This window comes from Pangasianodon hypophthalmus, chromosome 4 (genome assembly GCF_027358585.1).
Source record: "Pangasianodon hypophthalmus isolate fPanHyp1 chromosome 4, fPanHyp1.pri, whole genome shotgun sequence".
NCBI lineage: Eukaryota > Metazoa > Chordata > Actinopteri > Siluriformes > Pangasiidae > Pangasianodon > Pangasianodon hypophthalmus.
Genome location: NC_069713.1, coordinates 29,243,492 through 29,269,633, shown reverse-complemented (window position 1 = coordinate 29,269,633; position 26,142 = coordinate 29,243,492). Strand labels below are relative to the sequence as shown.

Sequence of the window (26,142 nt, the reverse complement as noted above, 5' to 3'; positions counted from 1 at the left end):
GTCATTTATTAGCTCCTACGTTTTAAAATGTCACCTCACCATAAAAAGGGGGGGAAAAAAGGCCACAGTGAAGGCAGCACCCTTAAAAACCCCACCATACCAAGCGTGTTTAAGTAGAGGGAGCGGCCGAGAGGAGCAAATAAAAACGCCTTTACACACTGCCAGGCTGGGCTGAGCGTGAACTTCAGGTACATGATTGTGAAATTCCCCACAACGGAAACATGGCGTCGTCGCTAAAACCACTCCATGAGAATGCGGCTCTTTTTGGTTAAACACCAACACCATGCAACTTTTTTTTTTTTTTTAAATCACTTTGTATGGCATATTGGTGTTGCGTAATCTCCGATTGGGGCCCACCTGCAGGTTGAAAGCCGTGCCCTCGCTCCTGTTTGTCAGTCGGATGAATAAGAAAAGCTCGGCTCTTCCCAGCAAAACACACCTGACCTGGTTAGGTGTGCGTCTGTGTGCTGTGTGTGTGTGTGTGTGTGTTTTGTGTGCACAATTAATCCGCCGCTGTAATTCATCATGAAAGGCTCGCAAAGCTCCAGACAGCGGCGTGGGGAAGAGCCTAAAGCCACAGGTGCTCTTACGCTTTACAATCTTCCACCTTTCCGAGTTACCCAGCATGCCATCGGGCTGAAGACAATCAAAAAAAAAAAAAAAAAAAAAAAATCATGTGACATGTGACAGAGATTTTCAAAGGAAATACCTCGGAAATGTACCTGGACAGAGGAATTCGAAGTTAAATGAAGGCCCAGTGCTTCTAATATACCTTCTGCTGTAGTATGTTATTATTATTATAGTCTCTCAGATGTAACAAAAAGAGATAAAGACTTCCCACTATTAGTACAAAATATAAAACTTTAATGTGGTTTTGGCTTCACGTCACTTACGCATGCTAAATTTGAAGGTCCTGAGTCATAAATATTAGAATAAAGCTACGTTTACTTCCTTAAAACCTCTGATTTCATCCTGAAGCCACTCATAAGCAAACGCGGTGTTGCGACGTTGTTTCAGCTACTTTAGACGTTATGAATCAGAATATTGATTCGCTTTGATCCTCCCGACTCACTGATTCAGTTTGGGATTGTAAATTAATGTGTGACTCGGTTTAACACTATGACTCAGTTTAACACTGTGAGTTAACACCGTGACTCAGTTTAACACTGTGCCTCAGTTTAACACTGTGAGTTAACACTGTGATTCAGTTTACACTGTGCCTCAGTTTAACACTGTGAGTTAACACTGTGATTCAGTTTACACTGTGCCTCAGTTTAACACTGTGAGTTAACACTGTGATTCAGTTTACACTGTGACTTGAATTAACACTGTGACTCAGTTTATCACTGTGACTCAGTTTAATACAGTGATTCAGTTTAATACAGTGATTCAGTTTAATACAGTGATTCAGTTTAATACAGTGAGTTAACACTGTGATTTGGTTTAACACTGTGATTCAGTTTAACACTGTGATTTGGTTTAACACTGTGATTCAGTTTAACACTGTGATTTGGTTTAACACTGTGATTCAGTTTAACACTGTGATTTGGTTTAACACTGTGATTCAGTTTAACACTGTGATTCAGTTTAACACTGTGACTCAGTTTAACATTGTGATTCAGTTTAACACTGTGACTCAGTTTAACATTGTGACTCAGTTTAATAGTGTGACTCAGTTTAATAGTGTGACTCAGTTTAACACTGTGACTCAGTTTAATAGTGTGACTCAGTTTAACATTGTGACTCAGTTTAATAGTGTGACTCAGTTTAACATTGTGACTCAATAATAATGACTCAACATTGGAACTTGTTCAACATTATGACTCAATTTACTGACTCGGTTTAACATTGTGACTCAGTTTAATAGTGTGACTCAGTTTAACACTGTGACTCAGTTTAACACTGTGACTCAGTTTAATAGTGTGACTCAGTTTAATAGTGTGACTCAGTTTAACACTGTGATTCAGTTTAATAGTGTGACTCAGTTTAATAGTGTGACTCAGTTTAACACTGTGACTCAGTTTAATAGTGTGACTCAGTTTAATAGTGTGACTCAGTTTAACACTGTGACTCAGTTTAATAGTGTGACTCAGTTTAATAGTGTGACTCAGTTTAATAGTGTGACTCAGTTTAACACTGTGATTCAGTTTAATAGTGTGACTCAGTTTAATAGTGTGACTCAGTTTAATAGTGTGACTCAGTTTAACACTGTGACTCAGTTTAATAGTGTGACTCAGTTTAATAGTGTGACTCAGTTTAACACTGTGACTCAGTTTAATAGTGTGACTCAGTTTAACACTGTGATTTGGTTTAACACTGTGATTCAGTTTAACACTGTGACTCAGTTTAACACTGTGACTCAGTTTAACATTGTGACTCAGTTTAATAGTGTGACTCAGTTTAATAGTGTGACTCAGTTTAACACTGTGACTCAGTTTAATAGTGTGACTCAGTTTAATAGTGTGACTCAGTTTAATAGTGTGACTCAGTTTAACACTGTGATTCAGTTTAATAGTGTGACTCAGTTTAATAGTGTGACTCAGTTTAATAGTGTGACTCAGTTTAACACTGTGACTCAGTTTAATAGTGTGACTCAGTTTAATAGTGTGACTCAGTTTAACACTGTGACTCAGTTTAATAGTGTGACTCAGTTTAACACTGTGATTTGGTTTAACACTGTGATTCAGTTTAACACTGTGACTCAGTTTAACACTGTGACTCAGTTTAACATTGTGACTCAGTTTAATAGTGTGACTCAGTTTAACATTGTGACTCAGTTTAACACTGTGATTCAGTTTAACAGTGTGACTCAGTTTAACATTGTGACTCGGTTTAACACTGTGACTCGGTTTAACACTGTGACTCAGTTTAACACTGTGACTCAGTTTAACACTGTGACTCAGTTTAACACTGTGACTCAGTTTAACATTGTGACTCAGTTTAACATTGTGACTCAGTTTAACAGTGTGACTCAGTTTAATAGTGTGACTCAGTTTAACATTGTGACTCAGTTTAATAGTGTGACTCAGTTTAACATTGTGACTCAATAATAATGACTCAACATTGGAACTTGTTCAACATTATGACTCAATTTAACACAGTGACTCAGTTTAAAATAATGACTCAACATTGGAACTTGGTCAACATTATGACTCAGTTTAACACAGTGACTCAATTTGGCACTCTGATTCTGCATAAAGTGCATAAATTGAAGTCGTTATTTTCCGATGGAAACTGGTGCACGTCTGGAGGGAAAACCGGAACTACGAGCAGCGTGAATCAAATGAAATCCGAACTTCAGTCGCAGTAATAAACATTTTGCTAATTAGAGACTCAAATCCAGATCAATAACACATTACTCTCTGATGTTTAAGTGTTTTCTATTTTTCTTGTGCATCCATTTAATTTTTATACTTGGAGTAATAACAGGTGGTTGGCATGACAACAAATTAACAACAAGATTGTCGTAGTGAATGCGCAAATTATCGGAAAAATTCCTCAACTACGGCCGAGACCTTCATAACATTTCCCACCGTCTCTGAGAAAACACGAGAATGAGACGCATACCTCACTACGGCCGTTTCCATGGCTTAATCTGTCACTGAAGTGGAGTGTGTGCTGTTTCAGAGCTGATCTCTCGCCCAAACAACACTCTGTGTGTGTGTGTGTGTGTGTGTGTGTGTGTGTGCACAGGAGGAGCCCATTTGGAAACCTCAAACAGACAACAAGGGGGAAGACACCCAGAAGACACCAGTGTGCACACACACACACACACACACACACATGCATGTACATATTATGGGATGGCTTCTCCAATGCTGCATCAAATTCTTTAAAAATAAAACCCTCAAGAGTGAAGAAGTGGTACACACTTTATCTTGCGGCCTACCCTGGGAACCTTTTCCTGAATGAGACACGACGATAAATTCAGTCATAATACTAAATATTGCGATGTATTGTACAATCACACATCAAAACATTCCTTTGATTGACAGATGTTACGTTTATTAATATATTCATCTATAGTTGCATTTTAATATTTCATTGCCGGTCTTTATCACTCTAAATGTATCCGATTTCCATCAATCACGCTCTTTACATAAACCTAAAACATTAATGCATCGATTCGGCAAATAATTTTGCACTAAAAAGACGTGCAACACACACACACACACACACACACACGCACAACTTTATCCTACAATGCAAACATTTGCCAAAAGTATACTTTCTTTTGACTTTCGCTAATGATTTTAAGTCACTTAGACGAAAATGGAGCACCATTTTTGGAGACTCATCACTCACATTTTTTTTTTTATAATTAAAAAAAAATCTGCATTAATTGATTTAATGCCTGGAATTAATTGCATTAGATTATGTCCATTAGCTGCAGTTTAATTTATATACAGCATTATATAGCATTATGTTGCACTTTATTAGCATGGCTTAATCAAGGAAATGAAGGCAGATGAGACAAAGTGTCACATAGGACCACTGTGTGTGTGTGTGTGTGTGTGTGTGTGTGTGTGTGGGTTTGATAATTTGTGTCGCCTTCATGCGACACTTTATTCTAATTAGATCTTTATTTCTGTGTGATTTACTTTCACTAATGTTTAATGACCAACACACTGCAAACTTAAAGAGCGAATAAATAACTACAAACAAATATATTACTAAATAAATGCTTTAAATTCTTTATGATATGGAAAAAGAATATATATATAAAAACTATCATAAAGATTGTTTATGATATGGATCTGTAAAAATCTCACTTTTTATGAGTTTTTATCAAAGCGTTTGCTCATTGTAAGCTTCTATGAGTACGCCAATGTCAGTTTATATCTAGCTAAGAAATAATAATAAATAATGTTTAAAATTATTAATAAATAATAAACATTAAAATAATAATGTTTTAGTAATAAAGCTTCTCTAATGAATTTAACAAAACTAATGTTATTAATAATAATAAATATACAACAATTTTTATTACATGTAAAACACAAAGAAAATAAGACTATAAAATCTACTGGATATGTTATTTAATGATTAAATATTATTTAATTTCTCCAAAAAGAAATTTGGAGTTTTATTATGATATTTTCTGCTTTTTTTTTTAAAAAAGTTGTATTTGGATTTAGACAAATATCGGCTATTTTGCAATTCTATTAAAAATTTAAGAAAAACTCTGTGATGTATTTTTACATTTTTGGAATGTCACATATTGTAATGATTTGCAAGATGATGTATTTTTTTTGTCCACAATAAAATCTGAGCTGATATATTACCAATTTTTTTTTATAGAATTTTTAAAAAAATTTTATATTTCAGTATAGAATTGGAGTTTTATTGTTATATTTTCTTCTCTTTTTTTTTTTTTTTTTTCCAGTTTTTAAGAAAGTTTTATTTGGATTTTAAATAATAATTCCATGTTACAATTGTTTTAAAGAAAAATCAATAAAACTTAATCTGTGAGATGTATTTTTATGTTTTTGGAATGTTGTGAGTATTATAGCAGGTTGCAATTTTTATTTGTTTTTGTCCATAATAAACAAATTTTTACAAATATTCTGTACAGAACTGAAGAGTTATTGTGAAATTTTACATTTTTTTAATAAAGAAATTTTTTTAATGTTTTTTTTTTTTTTTTTTTTTTTTTTTTAGAATTGTCCGATTAAGGGTCCATGATACAATTCTATTAAAAAACATAACAAAATAAAAACAAAATGTCTGTTTTTATTTCATTAACACTTGGCCCTATATAAATATGATGTTTATTTACTTTTCAAAAAAAAAAAACAATAAAAAAATAAATAAAATGTAATAGTTTTATTACTTTGCTGGTTCGACTTGCTGTGTCATTGTCTTTTTTTTATTTTTATTTTTATTATTTTTTAGAATTGTCAGAGAAATAGTCCACATTGCAATTCTATTAAAGAAAAAAAAACAATGTGCTGTTTTTTGTCGACAATTTAAACAAAACTGAGACGCTACTATGGAATATCAACGATCACCGCTAGTCATGTGACCAGCTGTGACATCACAACACCAACCCCAGAGAAGTGTGTGACATCACTGCAGAGTTCTTGCCCAGGTTCCTCGTGTCATATACGGTAAAGTCACACAAATAATAAAATTTGAAGGATTTTATGACACAATAACGTCCACAGAAACTTTGTATGGATAAACAAACGGATATAAATACGATACGGATGAATTTGGACGTTGCAACGTGGAATTTTCACAGCTAAAGGAACAGAATTTGGTAACTTTTGCTTATTTCTAAAGAGAAAGTTATTAAATCGTTTGGTTCTTTCACCAAAATCATAAAGCGTGTAACTCGATTTATGCTAGAAGATTATTTTTTAGGCTTATATAACATCTATAAGGATTTTATGAGACTAAAATGTAGATATTTTATAGATTTTATTTATTTATAGCTACCAGTATATAGCTAATGTATAGCTTCATTTCCAAAAAAAAAACTTTCGAAACATAATAGAACCTTACGAATATTGAAAACATTTTGGTTAAAGCTTTACGTTAACAATCTTCTTATTATATTCTAATATTATTTACTGCAATATGATACATAATAATGAACATTAACGTTAACACAGCAATGATGTACTTAGCTGCATGAACTGATCTTTATTCCTTATTTTTCTTTTGTTATTTTATGTTATTTTTCTTGGACTTATGTTTATTCCTTGATGCCATAATCATTAGTTAATGCATGTGTTTGTTATTTAATTAATATTTAAATTCATGTCACTGAATATAGGAGAATCTTAAAGTATAATATTATTAATATTTAATATTTTATGTTTTATTTTACTTATTTTACAGATTTGAACATGTTGCTGCAGGCAACATTTATACAACCGGTTTCCAAAAAAAAAAAAAAAAAAAAAAAAGCCATTTCCTTTAAATAAATGCACATGCACGTGCATGCACTGTGTAACCTGGATGTCTAGCGCGTGACCACTGGTTTTATTTTATATTTAATGCACTGGAAAGGTGTAACTGGTGTGTGTGTGTGTGTGTGTGTGTGCATTTAATTTGTAGCTATATTATTTCCTCTATGATCCTTAGATGCATTGCACGTTGGAGGGAAAATGTCTAATTGGTGTGTGTGTGTGTGTGTGTGTGTGTCCCAGTGCAACCCCACCCTTCAGGTTTAGGGGTGGGTGGGTGGAAAAGACACACACACACACCATGTTTATTCCACACAAACAGCATCTTTTCACATCTGTGTGTGTGTGTGTGTGTGTGTGTCGGCGCAGGTCCCTCCCCTCGGCGCTTATAACGCTTTAGAGGCGCGCAGAGGAGCAGCATTACAGCGGAGACTCTGCACCTGTACCGGAGAGGAGAGGGCAAGGACGCGCGAGACAGTCCCGGTGCTTCTCTCTCTCTCTCTCTCTCTCTCACACACACGCACGTACGCACACACACACACACGCACACAGACAGAGACGCATACACGCGTGCGCACGCTACCGGTCCCGAAGCCGGTTGCAGAAAAAAAAAGAAAGAGAAAAAAAAAAAAAAGCTCATCCAGGTGCTGCTGATTCTGATTTTAATTTCCACTTCGGGAGAAAAGCAAGGAATTTAAATTAAAAAAAAAAAAAAAAAGAAAAAAAAAAGAAAAAGAAAGAAATGCGCGCGCTGTCGGTGGGTCTGTGCCTCGCGCTGCTGGTGCTGCTGCCGGTGCGCGCGTGCGGTCCGGGCCGCGGTTACGGCCGGCGGAAGCACCCGAAGAAGCTGACTCCGCTCGCGTACAAGCAGTTCATCCCCAACGTGGCGGAGAAGACGCTGGGCGCGAGCGGGCGCTACGAGGGCAAGATCACGCGCAACTCGGAGCGCTTCAAGGAGCTCACGCCCAACTACAACCCGGACATCATCTTCAAGGACGAGGAGAACACCGGGGCCGACCGGCTCATGACCCAGGTACACGCGCGCTATCTCTCTCTCTCTCCTCTCTCTCTCTCACACACACACACACACACTATACAGGAGCACTGATAATTCAGCACTCAGCACAGTACTAAATTCGCACGTGCACAACTGAACACTCCTGGAGGTCATTTTTCGTTTAAACACTCCATCTGCTAATTATTTAAAAGTCATTCAAACACAGCGTGTGTTAATTCCCATGCTCAGGCTCAACACTTGCACGCGGAATTAACACGCGCGCAGCATCCGGTCTGGTCCAAAGTGCTCACCTTCGTTCAGCGCTTGTAGGTGTTAATCTGACCTTCTGCATAATTAAACACTGCACATGGACATTCAAACGCCATAAGGTTAAGTCTCTGTGACGCACAGGTTGAATCAGCACCCTACTTCCAGACCTTTACTGCTGTGTTAAATCATACAGGTGTTGAGTCAACACCTTGGGTGTTAAGTGTTTTTTAATCTAGTAACCAGTTGAATCCATGGCATAAGCTCTAATAGTGTTTAATCATCTCATCTCTTCTGCTAGAGTGTTGAATGAAACAGAATGGAAATATAATAAAATTGCTTTGGATTTGTTCAGATAGTGTTCAGTTCCATTCTGCTGGGCTACAGGTGTTTGTTCAGTCAAGTGTGATTTAACTCTGATCAAGGTGTTTATTCACGTACACTGATTTTAATCAAAAAAAGGTCGGTGATTAACACTTTACCTTAAATCAGCCTTAGTGTTCAGTTAACAGTTAACAGTGTTCAGCTGCATCATCAGTGTGTTAGTTCAGCATGGTATTATTTCATTCAACACCGCACAGGTTCAGTGAACCCCGAGTCTTTAAAAGAACACAGCTGATGAAGATCCTGAGTGTTTAGTTCTCTTAGACTGAGTGTTAATGAACACTGCAGCATAGGAATGAACACCCACAGTTTTGAATCAGCTCTAAAAGTCTTTAATGATTGTATAAGTTAAGTGAACACACACAGTGTTGAGTTACCCCTTTGGTTCGGGTTGCGTTGTAGATGTTAATCGAGCACTGCACGTGTTAATTCTGCCTGGTGGTATTTAATTCAACACTGCACGAGTTCAGAGAACCCTGACGTGTGTTAAGTCACAGCCTCTAAATGCATGGAGCTGATGTGGATCCAGAGTGTTAATTCTCTTTGATTGAGTGCTAAATTAACACTGCAGCATAGGAATTAACACCTAGAGTTTCAAATGAGATGTAATAGTCTTTAATCTTTTGATAGGTTGTTACATGAACTCACACAGTGTTGAGTTATCTCCTCAGTTCGGTTGCATTGTAGGTGTTAATCGAGCACTGCATTTGTTAATTCAGCACCGTGTTGAGGTGTGTTAAGTCACAGTCTCTGATTTGTTTTTTTTTATCAGTCTAAATGCACAGAGCTGATGTGGATGCAGAGTGATTAACACCACAGCATTAGTGTTTAACTCCCTCAGAGTGAATGTTAACCTAACTAACTAACACTGCAGTGTGGGAATTAACACTCACAGTTTTAACTGAACAAATACAGTTACAAATTTGTTGTAATAGTCATTAATAATTTGATAGGTTGTTGAATTAACATGCACAGTGTTGATTTATCTCTTAACAGTGTTTAGTTCTGCAGATAGACTGTAGATGTTAATGCAACACTGCATGAGTTAAGTGAACCCTGAGGTGTGTTAATTCGTAGTCTCAGATTATTATCAGTCTAAAAGAATAGAGCTGATGTGGATGCAGAGTGATTAACACTGCTGGACTGGCTGTGTTGCGGAGTTTGAGTGTTAAATTAACACTTACACTGTTGAATTAACTTTGCAGTATTGAATTAACACTTAAAGTCCACTAGGACATGACTTATCACAGTTATCCCGTGTACAACAGTGTGCGCTTAAGACCTAAGGTGTTAAATCTTTTCACTGCATGTGTTAATTCTCATGCTTAGGGTGTTGACACTCATACAGTGTTGAATTAACACAGTGTTAATCATAGCTGTAGTTCAGTCCACAACAACTGAACACTTGATAAAACCTTTAATTGATTTAGCAATGTTTGTTCAACAAATCTAGGTGTTAATTTGCCATCTTGGATAATTAAACACTGCATGTGTTAATTCAACACTGTAAGGTTAAGTCGATGTAATACACAGTAGGTGTTCATTTCCATGCTCCAGTTTTAATAAGAATGATACAAAACATGAACTGGGTATTAATCTGTGAATTCAGTGTTGCATTAAATCACACAGGTGTTTAATTAACACCACGGATGTTAAGTGTTGCAAACCCTGAAGATTATAATCCAGTAACCAGTTTAATCGTTTAATCTTCACCTAAACTGTTCAAGTAACTTTAAGGATATGTTGAAAAAGATCAAATTGAGAACAGTGTTGAATTTGTTCCGATGGTGTTCAGTTGCGTTCAGGTGGACTACAAGTGTTAGTTCAACCAGCTCTGATTTAAGTCTGATGAAGGTGTTTATTCACACGCACTGATTTTAATCAGTTTAAATGAAAGGAGATGATGAACACACTGCATCATGGGAATCAACACCTACAATGTTAAATGAACACCTACAGATTTGACTGAGCTCTAATAGTCTTTAAACATTCGACAGGGTGTTGAATTAACATGCACAGCGTTAGTGAGTTATCACTTATCAGTATTTGGTTGTGCAGATGTTAATCCAATACTGCATGGTTCATTTAACACTACTTTGACTCAACACTGTATGATTTAATGTAAGTGTTTTGATTAAACACTGCACAATTCACATAAACCCTGAGGTGTGTTAATTCCCAGTCTTTTTTTTTTTTTTTATCAGTCTAAGAATTGAGCTGACGAAGATTCAGAGTGTTTAATTGGTGTTTGATTCTCTTAGGTTAGGTGTTAAATTAAAGTGTTAAACACTGACACTGTTGAATTAACATTACAGTGTTGAATTAACACCTAAAGTCCACTGGGACATGACTGATCACTGTTATCACATATTCCATAGTGTTTGTTTAAGACTTGAGGTCTTAATTCGAAACTGTATTTCAACTTTATTTAAAGCGGAGTGTGTTAATTCCCAGTGTACGTGTTCATTTAGTGCTAATTCAACACTGCAGTGTTAATCTGAATCATCAGAAAACATGTATAGTGCTGAATTAACACAGTGTTAAAGAAATAATGGGTTGAATTAGCAGCTGCAGTGTTGAATTAAACGCCCATTTGGATGCAACTTAACACTTTTAGAGCTAATTTAACACATAATCTGCCAATTTCACAGTGCAAGTGATAACCTAAAAGCATAACCGAACACTATTCAAGTCAACTGAACACTGTACGTGTTAATTTCTTTTCTCTAGCTCAATATTTTTGGCTTGATTAAAAGCAGGGACTGAATTAATTCAAAATTCATAGTGTTGAATTAACACAGTGTTGAATTATACCAGGTTGAAATAGCAGTCTATTAATTCAGAAATGTTCGTTCAGCAATTCTAGGTGTTAATTTGTCGTTTTGGGTAATTAGACACTGCACGTGTCGATTCAACACTGCAGGGTAAATGAAACACTCTAGTTAAACACCATAGGTTAATTACAATCAAACATATACAAAACAGGGACTTTGTATTAACACCTCCAGTGTTGAGTTTGATTAACACCTGTGGTGTTTAGTGTTAGGTAAGGACGTGGATGTCTTTCCGTCGTTTTAGTTTAGGAAGTGTAGAATTGTGAGATTAAGACAAAATCTCACAATTACAAGCCTTCGTTACACACTGCAGGTGTTAATAAATCATTAAAACGCTATTAAACACTATTAATTATTACAACGTCCATCACTGTAGGTGTTAATTCCCATGCTGTTCCATTGTTTTAGACTGAAAAAAAGTGAGACGTGAGGCACCAAGTGCACACTCCGTCTCACTCCTTCGTTCTGGCAGGTGTTTTAAAATATTAAGCACGCCCCATGTGCTCGTATCTATAAAAATGCGAGGAGAGAGAGACGGAGATAATCACGCCACGCATATACATTATACACATATACACATACATATGAATATGCATATACATATACGTATACGTACGCATATACATATGCATGCACGTCTCGTTTTAATTAATGAATCAGTTGGAGCTGCTAAATATAGCGCCAGAACGAAGCGTCCACATTTCAGACAGCTGCTGAATTTCTCCGAGTGGAGCTGCGTGGAATTTTCTGGAAATTCTCCACAGGCCGCATTATCCAGAATGATTTTTTTTTTCAGGAATTATTCCTAAACAAACTTGGACGAAGGTCGTGCTTTGATAAATCAGCCTTGCAAGGACACTCTCTCTCCCTCTCTCTCTCTTTCTCTCTTTCTTGTTTTTCGGTCTTTATGAGGACCCTCCATTGCCATAATGATCACAGTAGCTAATTAACGCTTAACCAACCAAAAGGGAGTATTTTGGAGTTATGGGGATGTTTAATTCTAGCACACACACACACACACACACACACGAGCCATAAAGCTTCATCACTGACACGTAACACAAATGTTAACCATGGTGCGAAACTCTTTTATTGCTTAACGAACAATTCCGCAGCTAATTTAATTAAATCCGTACAGCAACAATAATTAAAAATATTACAGATTTAGGGTTAAATTCAGTGATTGGGAATTAAATATAAATATTACATTTGTAATGATTGTAATAAAACAAAAATAATCATTTATCAATTAAATTTAATAGGCTAATTAATTTAATATGTCTGATTTACTTTGCATAAACCATAAAATTAAGATGCCTATCCTCAGACATTTTCCATCCAGCACTAGATTAAAGCTTGACTCTGATTGGTTGCACAACAACCAATCAGTGGACTTTGCTTCAATTTATGCGTTTGAATGAGTCGTGCGAGTAAAGGTCCTCCAGCTAGCAGATGAGGTCATGTGATGGAAAATGTAGTGGACCAGTAGGCACTTTGATACAAAATGACGTCAGTTTTACGCCCATATAAGGACATCCTGATACAATTCAACCAAATAAGTCATAACGTAAGAATTTAATGCAAATGCGAAAAAAAAAAATTGAATATTCGTGAAACAGATATGCTCCAGAAACTCATCTGGACTTTTATGGAGTGCACACAGTTACGTTTAGCAAGTTTTTTATACGATTTTCCATAAAATTAACAAGTTTAGGATGCATAAAATAGATTTGTCGCATATATTACCAATTACACCACAGCAGTGTTGAATTCTGTCATCTGATTGGTCAGAAGGTGTTGATTAATTTTCTCTAACAGCAGCCCTGACAATAGTGCAGCTACAAATCACAGGTTTATAATAATGCGCGCGTTCTACTACGTTATCGTTTCCATAGCAACAACTCATTCACAGAGCCATGTATGGCGTGTAATGAGATGTTATTATATTATATTATATTATATGATATTATATTATATTATATTATTTAACACAGAAATATGATGATACGTTGATTTGGTGATGTTTTATTTAACGTTTATGGAAGGCGTCTCCAGCGTCAGAGGTAAAGCTATAAGTTTTCCGACATCTTCAGGACACATTTTAGGCTTTTTGCGGTTTGTCGTTATCATGACAAGCTATTTTTTATTAGCAAGTCATCATTTCACACATCCTTTTATGACTTTTGTGTACAGATTAGACTCTCAAAGAATAAAAAGGTGCTAAAAATAAACACAGACGTCATTAAAGCGTCGATGTGAAAGACCGAGAGCTGTAAGTATCGCCCGCTCTGTAATCGACTCACTGCAGGTGCATTTTAAAGTCTCTCTCTCTAGCTCTCTTTTTTTTTTTTGGCTGTGGCTGGTTTTTTCCCTCCTCCTTTAAAACAGGGGGATGAAACTAGCGTCTGGTGTGGTTTGGTCTTTTCTCAGATGTGTATCAAACTCCACTTACAGTTATTACGGTGTGTGACGCCTCCAGGCGCTCCCACTCACCTGAAGCGCGCTGAACACGCCCCCGGCCACACGATGTACGCTTTACAAGCTCGCCGCTGTCTCGCATCGCTCCAGATCCCTGCTCACACACCAGCTCAGTAACACACCCTGCAGGAGGATCAAACATCTGGGTTAGCACTAGCATGCTATCAGTCTTGCCTGCGTTTTGGCTACAGGCACTAGCGAAGAGTTTCTGGGTGTTTGGAATAAATATAAATATTAGCATTTTAGATCAACAGAATAGTTTTAGGCTAATTTATCAAATCAATGCATTAGAGAGCTAGCTAACGAGAGCTAGTTTTCTATTTGCTGCGTAGCTAATACGTGTTTATTTTGTTTGAGATACCAATTATAAAATATTTCGTGTCAAAATATCAAACAGTTCTTAGCTAATGTTAGCATGAGCCTAGCTTGCTGGCATAGCTAGCTTTGAGCACAATGAAACAGTGTTTTCAATAGTTTATGACATTAGCAAACTGAAAGGGTTTAGCCTGCCTACCTTGTGTGGCAGTAGTGTTGCTAGCAAAGGTTTCCATTACCGAGTTGTTAGCATTTTTAATTTTCAAATCAAATATCAAGTAAATGCTTAATAATAATGAACTAATTAACTAATAAATTATGAGTAATTATTGTTAGTAATTGATTCCTTAAATGGTGATAAAATGGTGGATTGTGATTGGTTAGTTGGTGGAGATGGTGATAGAACAGTGGATTTTGATTGGTTAGTTGGTGTTGATGATGGAACGGTGGATTTTGATTGGTTCGTGGAGATGGTGATGAAACAGTGAATTGTGACTGGCTGGTTTGTTTAGATGGAGAAAGAATGGTGGAGTGTGATTGGTTGGTGGAGAAGGTTGTAATATGTTTGATTTTGCTTGGTTGGCTGGTGCAGATGGTGATAGAATGGTGGATTTTGATTGGTTAGTTGGTGGAGATGGTGATAGAACAGTGGATTTTGATTGGTTAGTTGGTGGTGATAGTGATAGAACAGTGGATTTTGATTGGTTAGTTGGTGGAAATGGTGATAGAACAGTGGATTTTGATTGGTTAGTTGGTGGAAATGGTGATAGAACAGTGGATTTTGATTGGTTAGTTGGTGGTGATAGTGATAGAACAGTGGATTTTGATTGGTTAGTTGGTGGAAATGGTGATAGAACAGTGGATTTTGATTGGTTAGTTGGTGGTGATAGTGATAGAACAGTGGATTTTGATTGGTTAGTTGGTGGTGATAGTGATAGAACAGTGGATTTTGATTGGTTTGCTGGTGGTGATAGTGATAGAACGGTGGATTTTGATTGGTTTGTGGAGCTGGTGATGAAACATTGAATTGTGATTGGCTGGTTTGTTTAGATGGAGAAAGAATGGTGGAGTGTGACTGGTTGGTGGAGATGGTGGTAATATGGTTGATTTTGATTGGTTGGTTGGTGGAGATGGTGATAGAATGGTGGATTTTGATTGGTTAGTTGGCTGAGATACTAGTACACACTTTCTAACACACACCAAAAGTTCCATTTTGATCTTGTATGTATCAGAATGCACCAGAGTTTGATGATTTCACACTCATACACTCACACTCTCACACACACACACACACACACACACACACACACATGTTGAAGCAGGTGTGTGTGGTCAGTAAAATGTTCTGTATTTTGGCTCCCTGTCGCTAAGCGTTTCTTCTGAGGCGAGTCTTTGTTAGCAGATTAAGAGTCGGCGTCCGGAGCGTCCGCATGTCCCGCTGCGCTTCACGCCCGCTGGCTTGATTTGCGGCACACGACCCGATGAATTAATAACGAGCTCTCGGCTCCCTGCTTTTTTCCTTTTTCACTCGAGTGCTACAAGTTCTCAGACCAGCTCGGTCTCATCTTTTGCACCACTGTGTGGTTACTGCGTCATTTTAATGACAAGGTGAAAAAAATCTAACCTCCATCGCCGTGCTTGTGTTGCTAAGTGTGTCACATTGAGATGATTCCTTTTTTAAACATGATCACTTGCTATTAATCCTCTGCTGAGTGTTTTTATGATTAGGCGAAGTGTTAAATGGAAAAAAGAGCTAATCTTGATTATGCTAATCATTTAGGGGAAAAAAAACAATAAAAACACATCTGAAAGGTTTGTGAAATAAAGCAACGCAGCGTTAGAGATGTGTGTCGCAGTTTCCAGCTCCTCGGCTGGATCTATATGTTTTAGAGCAGTGAAGCGAACACGGATGAGTTATCTATATTTAATGGCTTCTTCCTCAGAGAGAGAGAAAGAGAGAGAGAGAGAGAGAGAGAGAGAGATGCTCCTTTTTTTGTGAGGGAATGTTCCTCAAGACAGGAAAATATCCACAGCCTTAAAAAACACTATAGTTTCATGTCTGCATATAAACTAAATTTGCACCTCCATTTTAAGTAGATTCACGAATCAAGTCTATTTTTCGAATGTTATCATTATCATAACACTGGAATTCTGGGATTCTAACGTGGCTAAGATCATTAAAGAGGCGTTACAATTGACACGCTCCATATTAGCGTGAACATGGCTGTTGTCAGTGCGCCATCATTAACACACTCGTCTATGTAACCTGTTATGTTACAAAGAATAAAAAGAATAAAAAGCTCTGTCCACTAGGGGGCAGGTCAGCGCCAAAATATAGCTAGCTGCCAAGTTTCCGTGTAAAATGGATACAATTCTAGCATAGCTAGGAAAAGGCGATGCTTGTTTAATATTTATGGAAGGAGTCTCCAGTGTCAGTGCTTTGTAAGTCAGAAAGTCTTCAGGAAAGTGGGAGAAGTTTACACTGTTGGTAACATGATAAGCTGCGTTTTAACTCCGAAGAAAAGAAAGAAAAAAGAGAGACTGGTGAGGGAACGAGTGTTTATCGCTGCTATAATGTAAGCGAGAACAGGAACTAACTTGTTTCGCAGATATTAATTGTAACTATAACAGCAACACACGTTTTATTTTTTAAATATCCAAGAACAATGAACAAAACCTACATAAATGATTTCGATCAAATCTCAGTGAAGCCAAAAAAACCAGCCCATGATCAAGACAGGATTGTTCCTGTAGCTAAACCTATCTAGCTAACGTAACGCGACCTGAGTCATGGTTCCAGGTTTGCTATCAGACGCGTAAACGTGTCTTGTTGACTGATTCGTTCCGTCTTTTCTCTCTCAGAGATGCAAAGACAAGCTGAACTCGCTGGCGATCTCGGTGATGAACCAGTGGCCGGGGGTTAAGCTGCGCGTGACCGAAGGATGGGACGAAGACGGCCACCATTTTGAGGAGTCGCTTCACTACGAGGGCCGAGCCGTGGACATCACCACGTCCGACCGAGACAAAAGCAAATACGGCACGCTGTCTCGCTTAGCCGTGGAGGCCGGCTTCGACTGGGTGTACTACGAGTCCAAAGCGCACATCCACTGCTCCGTTAAAGCAGGTAAGAAACACACAGGCGATAAAACCAGGACAAGATCTGCCCATAAAAGCTGGATGAATAGATAGAAGGATGCTGAAGAGTCTGGAGATAAACGTGTGTGTGTGTGTGGTTCATTTTATAATAAGAGCCTCTGTGTTCTCAGAGCTGGATGGCGAGTGTGTGTGAAAAGTGTGTGTCCTGTGTTACATTCGAACAGAAGAAGAGGAATCAGACTCATACTCTGAAAAATCTCGTAATAGTTTACAGAAAATTTCCTCATCAACACACAAAACAGGCAAAAAAAATTAAATGAATGAAGGAAAGAGTAGAAAGAAATGATCAAGGATGACAAAAATAAATCCTACAATGAAAGAATGATAAGTTTAATGCAAAAAGCGCTAGCAGAAATGAGTGTAAGGCATTTTTCAAATTCGATTTCAAACCATTAAACATTTTTTTCTTTCATTTTCAAGCATTTGAAAAATTTTCCCTAAACAAATCATTTTTACATTTTTTTTTTACATTTTACATTCTTTAATTTTCAAACACCTTCTTTCATTCTTAAACATTTTTATTCCCTTCATATTCATATGTTTATTTCTTTCACATTCAGATTTGTTTCTTTATTTATTCCCCCCTTTTTTTTTAACAACTTTAAAAAATCTGCTTTTCCTTTCATTTCCAAACATTTAATAATTTTTGTTTCCTCAGAAGCTTCAAACATTAAAGAAATCAAATGTTTCCTCATCTTTAATCCCTTTAACTTTATCCTCATCTTCACCCAAATCCTTATTAACCCTATTATTACATATCCATCCTATCATTATAATCCCTATGATTAGATTCCCAGGAGCGAGTCGGGATGGTGTGTGTGTGTGTGTGTGTGTGTGTGTGTGTGTGTGGTGCAATGGTGATTAGTGAGCTTATATCGCCCCACTCAGTCTCTGTGAGGGAGAAACTCTTTATGGAAAGGAAAAAATAATAATCCTAGCACTGCTAATCATTTATTTTATTTATTATCTATTATATTTATTTTATTAGAATTCTTAACATTTTTAACAATAATTTTTACTGTATAGCAAATTATTTTTTAATTAACAGTATAGCAGATATTTTTTTAAAATTAATTTAGAAAAATATTTATTTAAATGTTTTTTTTTTCAGATTTAGGATGTTTTTAATAAAATTATTTTGAAAAATGCTACTTCAATGATCTGTAATAATTAAAAATCTCGTATTCATTCCCGTTCTTGTTTTATTTGAAGTCTTTTTTGTGTAGTATTTTATGTAATCTTTTGCACACTGCATCGTTTCCTGCGTATGGGATGCAATATAATTTAAAATGAATGAATTCATGCATAGACAAATTGTCATTCTAATAATACTTGTAATAGCATTATATCATATAATAAGATTAATATATTCAAATCTGTTCAAACTTTTTTTCTCCTGTTCATTTGGGAAAAACGTCCGGATAAATCCCATCTCCTCTATCAGCACGTCAGCCGCGTTTCAATCTGTGTAAAGACGAAATCTGCGGATTGCGATTCCAAACACGCGTTTTGACATATTTATTGAAGTCCGTGTCACTCGCAGGTCACATGCCTTTAGAAAAAAAGGAGGATTTCCGTGGCCCGGGATCTGATGAGAGGATTAGGGTTTAAAAAAAAAAAAAAAAAAAAAAAAAAAAAAAAGAAGAAGCACAAACCTTTAGCTGTGTTTGCCGACAGTGTGTGATCCGAGAGACAGGAATGTGACGAGAGAAGCATGATGGGAAATAAAAAGGTGGCTTTGACGTTAGTCTGCCATTTCAGACCTCATTTACATTCAAATCTCCATCAGCAGAGAATCGGGCAAGAGCAAATACCTATTCTTTCTTTTTTTTTTTACCAGGCAATCTGTGTGTGTGTGTGTGTGTGTGTGTGTGTGTGAATTGTCACCCAGACGTTCCTGCACCTGAGCAAATATGAGCAAGTTGCTGGGAAAAAGGCCCAGAAGTGTCCCCTCCTTTATTTTCCAAGAGCTTCGTACACAAACTGTAATTAGAATGACAATGTCGCCTCCTTTATTGGAGCTTTTTTTAATTAGAGCCGTGCGAGCCTCTTCCCGTGAACACACACACACACACACACACACACACACACACAGGCTCTTTGGGAAGATTCTTCCCCGAATTCACGCAAGTTGCTATGATTGATCTTGTTTGCTGAAAGGCTGTGTTCCAATATGCGCCGTATTCCCTTTGTCTCATTCACTACACACTTACACAAGACGTTTCCAAACACGAAAATACTTTCATCTGTTCCTCCAGGAACTGAACAACTCCATTTCTGCATTCTGATTTAGAGCAATTAACAGCAGGTACTTAACATCGTCAAACGTCGAATTAAAACCTGTTTTAACTTACACTTGTTTTTAACTTTAAAGAGTCTAATCGAGCTGAAAATGTTGAATTAACAGCATTTAAGCAGCGAGTTCCTACAGCTGCTCTTCAATCCTGCTGAATTAACGCTAACATGAAAAACTGAATAAACACTTTGTTAAATTAACACTATACATTCAAAACTGATTAATAAACATCAACTATAGAACTCATAAATTAAAACATGTTGAATATCACTGCATAACTTTAAAAATGTTCAATTAACACTACTTAACTTAAAACCTGTTGAATTAAATCTACTTAACTTGAAACATGCTGAATTAACACTACTTAACTTGAAACATGCTGAATTAACACTACTTAAAATCTCTTTAATTATCATTACTTAAATTAAAACGTGTTGAATTAACACTACTTAAAAACTTTTTAATTATAACTATTTAAATTAAAACCTGTTGAATTATCATACTTAAATCAAAACCTGTCAAATTAACACTACTTAAAACATACTGAATTCTCACTACTTAAAGTAAAATTTGTTGAATTAACACTACTTAAAACCTTTTTAATTATCACTACTTATATTAAAGCCTGTTGAATTAACACTACTTAAATTAAAGCCTGTTGAATTATCACTACTTAATACCTGTTGAATTAACACTACTTAAATCAAAACCTGTCAAATTAACACTACTTAAAACCTTTTTAATTATCACTACTTAAAACGTGTTGAATTAACACTACTTATATTAAAGCCTGTTGAATTAACACTACTTAAATTAAAACCTGTTGAATTATCACTACTTAAATCAAAACATGTTGAATGAACACTACTTAAATCAAAACCTGTCAAATTAACACTACTTAAAACATACTGAATTCTCACTACTTAAAGTAAAAATTGTTGAATTAACACTACCTAAAACCTTTTTAATTATCACTACTTAAATTAAAACCTGATAAATTAACACTACTTAAATTAAAACCTGTTGAATTATCATACTTAAATCAAAACCTGTCAAATTAACACTACTTAAAACATACTGAATTCTCACTACTTAAATTAAAATTTGCTGAATGAACACTACTTAAAACCTTTTTAATTATCACTACTTAAAATGTGTTGAATTAACACTACTTATATTAAAGCCTGTTGAATTATCACTACTTAAATTAAAACCTGATAAATTAACACTACTTAATACCTGTTGAATTAACACTGCTTAAAACCTTTTTAATTAACACTACTTAAAATGTGTTGAATTAACACTTATATTAAAGGCTGTTGAATTAACACTACTTAAAACCTGTTGAATTAACACTACTTAACTTGAAACATGCTGAATTAACACTACTTAAAATCTCTTTAATTATCATTACTTAAATTAAAACCTGTTGAATTAACACTACTGAAAACCTGTTGAGTTATTAGTATTTAACTTATTTAATTGTATCTATTATAGAAATCTGTAAGACATAAAGAATCAGCATCTTTATTTGCGTATTTTTGTTAATCTCCATTAAAGATGAAATAAGTAACTCCAGCACATGAATAAACGTCATTATAGATGTAGACTTTTGAGTAAACGTTTGAGTAAACATGTTTTTATCTCTCTACAGAGAACTCTGTGGCAGCGAAGTCGGGTGGCTGTTTTCCCGGCTCGGCTCGCGTCCGCCTGAAGGATGGAGCGATGAAGGAGGTGAAGGACCTGAACGTGGGAGACGAGGTCCTGGCAGCGGACGAGTTCGGGAACCTCGTCTACAGCGAGTTTATCATGTTCGCCGACCGCAACGGCGCCAGGAGACGAGCGTTCCGCATCATCGAGACCCGGAACCCGCCGACGAGGATCGTCCTCACCGCCGCGCACCTGCTCTTCATCGTCCAGAACTCCACGCTGACTGAGACGTTCGCCAGCGACGTCACACCGGGACAGGAAGTGATGATACTGGACGAGGGAGGACGCCATCTTCGTGCGGTCACGGTGGACCGGATTTACGAAGAAGAACGTGAGGGATCCTTTGCGCCGCTGACTGGTCACGGCACCATCGTGGTGGACGACGTCCTCGCTTCCTGTTACGCCGCCATACAGAACCAGAAGCTGGCGCACTTAGCGTTCACGCCCGTCCGCTTCGTCCACAAGGTGGCGCCGTTTTTGTTCGCCGGATCAGTCCAGAATGACGGCGTGCACTGGTACTCTGACTTCCTGTATCGAATCGGGACACGGATTTTAGGCGAAGCTGCTTTTCATCCGCTCAGCATGGAGGACAAGAGCTGAAAGACAAAATGTCCATATATATACATATATAAATATATCAAAGACTAATGTAGGATACAAGACAATATTAGAATATAAATAAAAAGAGACAAACGGGCCCCCCTTTCTGGAAGAGGAAAAAGAGGAGGGATATTTATTATTTTACAGACACCATCTCAAAAAAAAAAAAGAAAAAAGGAAAAAAAGAAAGAAATGGAGCCTTAAAAGTGTCCTGAATAATTTATTCACACGTGAACTTGGGCTGCTGATCTCTCTCTCTCTCTCTCTATCTCTCTATCTCTCACTCTCTATCTCTCTCTATCTATCTCTCTGTCTCTATCACACACATACATATATACAGGATTGTGTTTCAGCATGTGTGTGTGCAGAATCTATTTTTGTATACTTCAAGAAAGAAAGAAAAATGAACGAAAAATGTTCTGTGCTACTAAGGCATGTGCCGATTGCGATTTCTTAACTTTTTCTTCTTACAGGCATCAACAAGGGGGGCGGAGCTTAACTTAAACATTGTGTAACTGAAGCTAGCCGCCATGTCCGCTTACGATCAGCTAGCTATCATCGGACTAACTTTAATCGCGTCTATTAAAGCTAGTATTTTGCGTCCAAGCAGTACGACGAGCTGAAAAAGCGAAAAAGAAAAACGAACGATGTCACATGACGTCTCGAATTTAACTTAAGCCCCGCCCTTTTTGGACAAGTTACTTCAGTCAAAATCGGTGTTCGCATTCAAATTTCTCGAAAATAAAAGACTAAAATGCTGCCTCTTTAACAGGACAAAAAAAAACGGCCTCGTCCCAAATAGTGACGTTATTTTTAAACGTTATTTTATCGGCACATGCCTACGTGCGTCTGACTGACTGACTGTTATATATATTTTTCGGGATTGGGGGGGTCCATAAATTATATTTTTCTACACAGAATTGTAAATTAGATTTTGACTGTTCGATCGTTGCCGAATCACTTGAAATAGTGTAAATTATGAGAATATATTTTAATTTAAATAGTCACAGAGTTTCTTCTTGCTATTATCCTTCTTATTATTTTTATTATTATTATTATTATTTTTACTATTATCATCATTATTTTTTCATCATTTTTGTCTCATGTCCAGTTTGACTTTTTTTTTCTCTTGTCGTTGCTCTTTTTCGGAAAACAGAACTGCACATTTTGAACATTTCACTCTCCTAACCGCAGAGTTACAGACTAATTAATACGTAACTCCTGTAAATTTACTAAAATGTATTTTTTTTTTCCTCCATTTTTTTTGTAATAGGTGAATAGTTTTATAGGAATAAAAATGTAGCAGATATGCACAGGCTCAATGTGTCAGGAAATGTATAGAGATGATTATTTATATGTTTATATTATAAAAAAATGTGACAAAGAAAAGATGTGTGTTTCTGGAGTTTATTTATTTTCCTCTTTTTTCAATATAGCTAAATGAGTTACGATCATTCTGTATTTTAAAAAGTGCTACAACTGTATTACAGCACACACTGATACAGCTCGGTCACCGCACCTCCTGTACACATACACACCGAGTGATGGATGGACTGATAGGATTAGGTGAACAGATGGATGGACAGATACATTCCAGTGATCACAGATAAGTTAAATTCATTTGGATGGATGGATGGAAAGATTATGCATAGCCGGTTGGATGGAGAGATAGAATTCATTGGATAGATAGATGGATAGTTGGTTGAATGGAGAGATAGAATGGGTTGGATGGATAGATGGATGGATTGTGGATAGCCGGTTGAATGGAGAGATAGAATGTGGATTGATTGGATGGATAGATGGATGGATGGATGGATGGATGGAAGGATGGACGTACAGACAGACTGTTTAATGGATAGAAAGATGAATGGATTGTAGATAGACTGCTGGCTGGCTGGCTGGCTGGACGGATGGATGGCTGGATGGATGGATGGATAGATTTTGGATTGACTGTTGGATGGATGGATGTATTATGGATATGAATGGATGGGTAGATTATGGACAGACTGTTAGATGAAGGGATGAATGGATAGACTGTTGGATGGGTGAATCAATGGATGGATATATTATGGATAGTCTGATGGATAGATGGCTTCTTCTAAGATGGATAGATGGATGGGCATAATAGAGAGTGCTGGACAGAGGGATGAATGGATAGGTAGATTATGAATAGACTGTTATAGCCCGTTGGATGGATGGATGGATAGATTATGGATATACTGTCTGATAGCCCATTGGATGAGTGGATGAGTGGATGGATGGATGGATGGATGGGTGGGTGGATAAATGTTAAATAAAGAGCTGGATGAATAGAGTGATGGATGGATGGATGGATAGGTAGACTATGGACAGACTATTAGATAGATGGATGGATGGGTAGATCATGGCTAGACTGTGGGACTGATGGATGGATGGATAGACTTTGGATAGACTAGTTGGTGAGATGAACAGATGGCTGGCTGAATGGAACATGAATAGAGATGGAGGGATGGAAGGATGGACAGATACATTATCATATCGGTAGAGAGAGGTTATTCTGATTATTCTTTCAGTGGCAGTCAGTTAATAGATAAATAGATGGATGATGAATAGATGGATGATGAATAGATAGGCAGAGCCGGACTGATAGAGACAGACAGATAGAATGATGGATAGACAGACAGCTGGATAGACACACAGACGAAATCAACCGCAACCCGATGCAAACATGTTGTCTATCTGTCCATGTATGTTTGCACATCATACATCCTACTCATCTGTCTCTTTCTCTCTCTGTCTCTATCTCTGTCTTTCTCTATCTCTCTGTTTGTCTCTCTGTCTGTCTCTTTATATCTCTGTGTTTACCTCTCTGTCTGTTTCTATCTTTCTGTCTCTCTCTCTCTCTCTCACTCTCACTGTAGAGTTAAGTGTGTTTTGTGCAGTATAAGAGCCTGAGTGTTCTCGGAGCTGGATGGTGTGTGTGTGTGAAAAGTGTGTGTCCCGTGTTACATTTGAACAGAAGAGGAGGATTCGGACTGCGAGTGTGTGAGTGTGTGTGTGTCTGATTAAAGCTAAACACACACTCTACACTTACCCACACACACACACACACACACGTACAGACATGACACAAACAGATTAAAAAAACAATTAGTAAAGAGTAAAGACAAAAGGAAAGAACTTTTTTTTTCAGAAAACAAACAAAAAAAAAAAAAAAAGAAGAAGGAAATAAATAAAAGACAGCAAACTAAAACAGGGAAGTAATAAATAAAAAAATAATAAATACAAACAAAAAATATATAATAAATGTATAAATATATAAAAAAAATAAAGATATTAATAAATAGTAATTAAGAGAAAGAAAGAAAGAAAAATAAATTATAGAATAAGAAACAATTCAGAAGAATGACTAATAATACAATAAATACATTCAGAGAACCAAAGAGAAGAAAATCTAATCTAGAAAAAAAGCAAGCAAGAAAGATATGAAATAAATAAAAATAATAATAAACAGTACTTAATAGTAATTTTCTTTCTTTCTAAAGAAAGAGAAAATGCAGAAGGAAAATAAATCAGAGAATGAAAATTATGTAAATGAGAAAACTAAAAAATATCCGATGAAAAGAAAGAGAGAAAAAATGTAAAATTAGGGGGAAAAAAAGAAGAAAACTTCAGAGAAGAAAAAGAAACGGTTTTTATAAATTAAAAAATCAATCAATTAATTTAATAAAGAAAAATCTGATGATAAATAAGGGGAAAAAAAACAGATAAAAATAAGAAAAAGTGATCAGGTATGAAGATGAAAAATGGTTCAAATGATTTTCCCACCAAAATGAATTTTAAAAATGGCCACATTTTACAGAACATTTCACGAAATAAATACATTTTTTATTGCAGTAAAAATTAGCTTCATTTTGAGACTAAATCTGTTTTTTTCGGGTGTCTGTTTTAAATGCTGATACACAAACTCGTTAGCTGCTTCGTTTGTGTGTGTGTGTGTGTTTAGAAAAGAGGTTTGAAAGCTTTTGAACTGTGTTGCAACATGAACAGAAATTCCACGGCCACTTCTCTCGAGCAGCTCTTCATTGTGTGTGGGTTTTTTTTGACCTTGCACGCTTTATGCCAATACACACAAAAGCATCCAAAAAGCATAAAAGCATGAGCATTCCTCACCACGCAGGTAAATAAAAGCGGCAAAATCCTGCAAGCGGC

At 36.5% G+C, this 26,142-nt stretch overlaps 1 protein-coding gene across 1 annotated transcript; it reads left to right on the top strand.

The window, feature by feature from the left end:
- The first annotated feature begins 7,334 nt into the window (after positions 1–7,334).
- shha (sonic hedgehog signaling molecule a) lies at positions 7,335–24,097 on the top strand. Its single transcript, XM_026936156.3, has 3 exons — positions 7,335–7,947; positions 17,052–17,313; positions 21,296–24,097. Exons 1-3 carry the CDS (start codon positions 7,657–7,659, stop codon positions 21,949–21,951), a joined length of 1,209 nt encoding a protein of 402 aa, XP_026791957.3. The 5' UTR covers positions 7,335–7,656; the 3' UTR covers positions 21,952–24,097.
- The last annotated feature ends 2,045 nt before the right edge of the window (positions 24,098–26,142 follow it).

Bases quoted from the DNA above. Each gene is read 5' to 3' on its own strand.
- shha (XM_026936156.3), top strand. From the start codon at position 7,657: ATGCGCGCGCTGTCGGTGGGTCTGTGCCTCGCGCTGCTGGTGCTGCTG. The intron at 7,948-17,051 runs GTACACGCGCGC...TTTCTCTCTCAG, and splicing joins CCGACCGGCTCATGACCCAG to AGATGCAAAGACAAGCTGAA. The intron at 17,314-21,295 runs GTAAGAAACACA...ATCTCTCTACAG, and splicing joins CCACTGCTCCGTTAAAGCAG to AGAACTCTGTGGCAGCGAAG.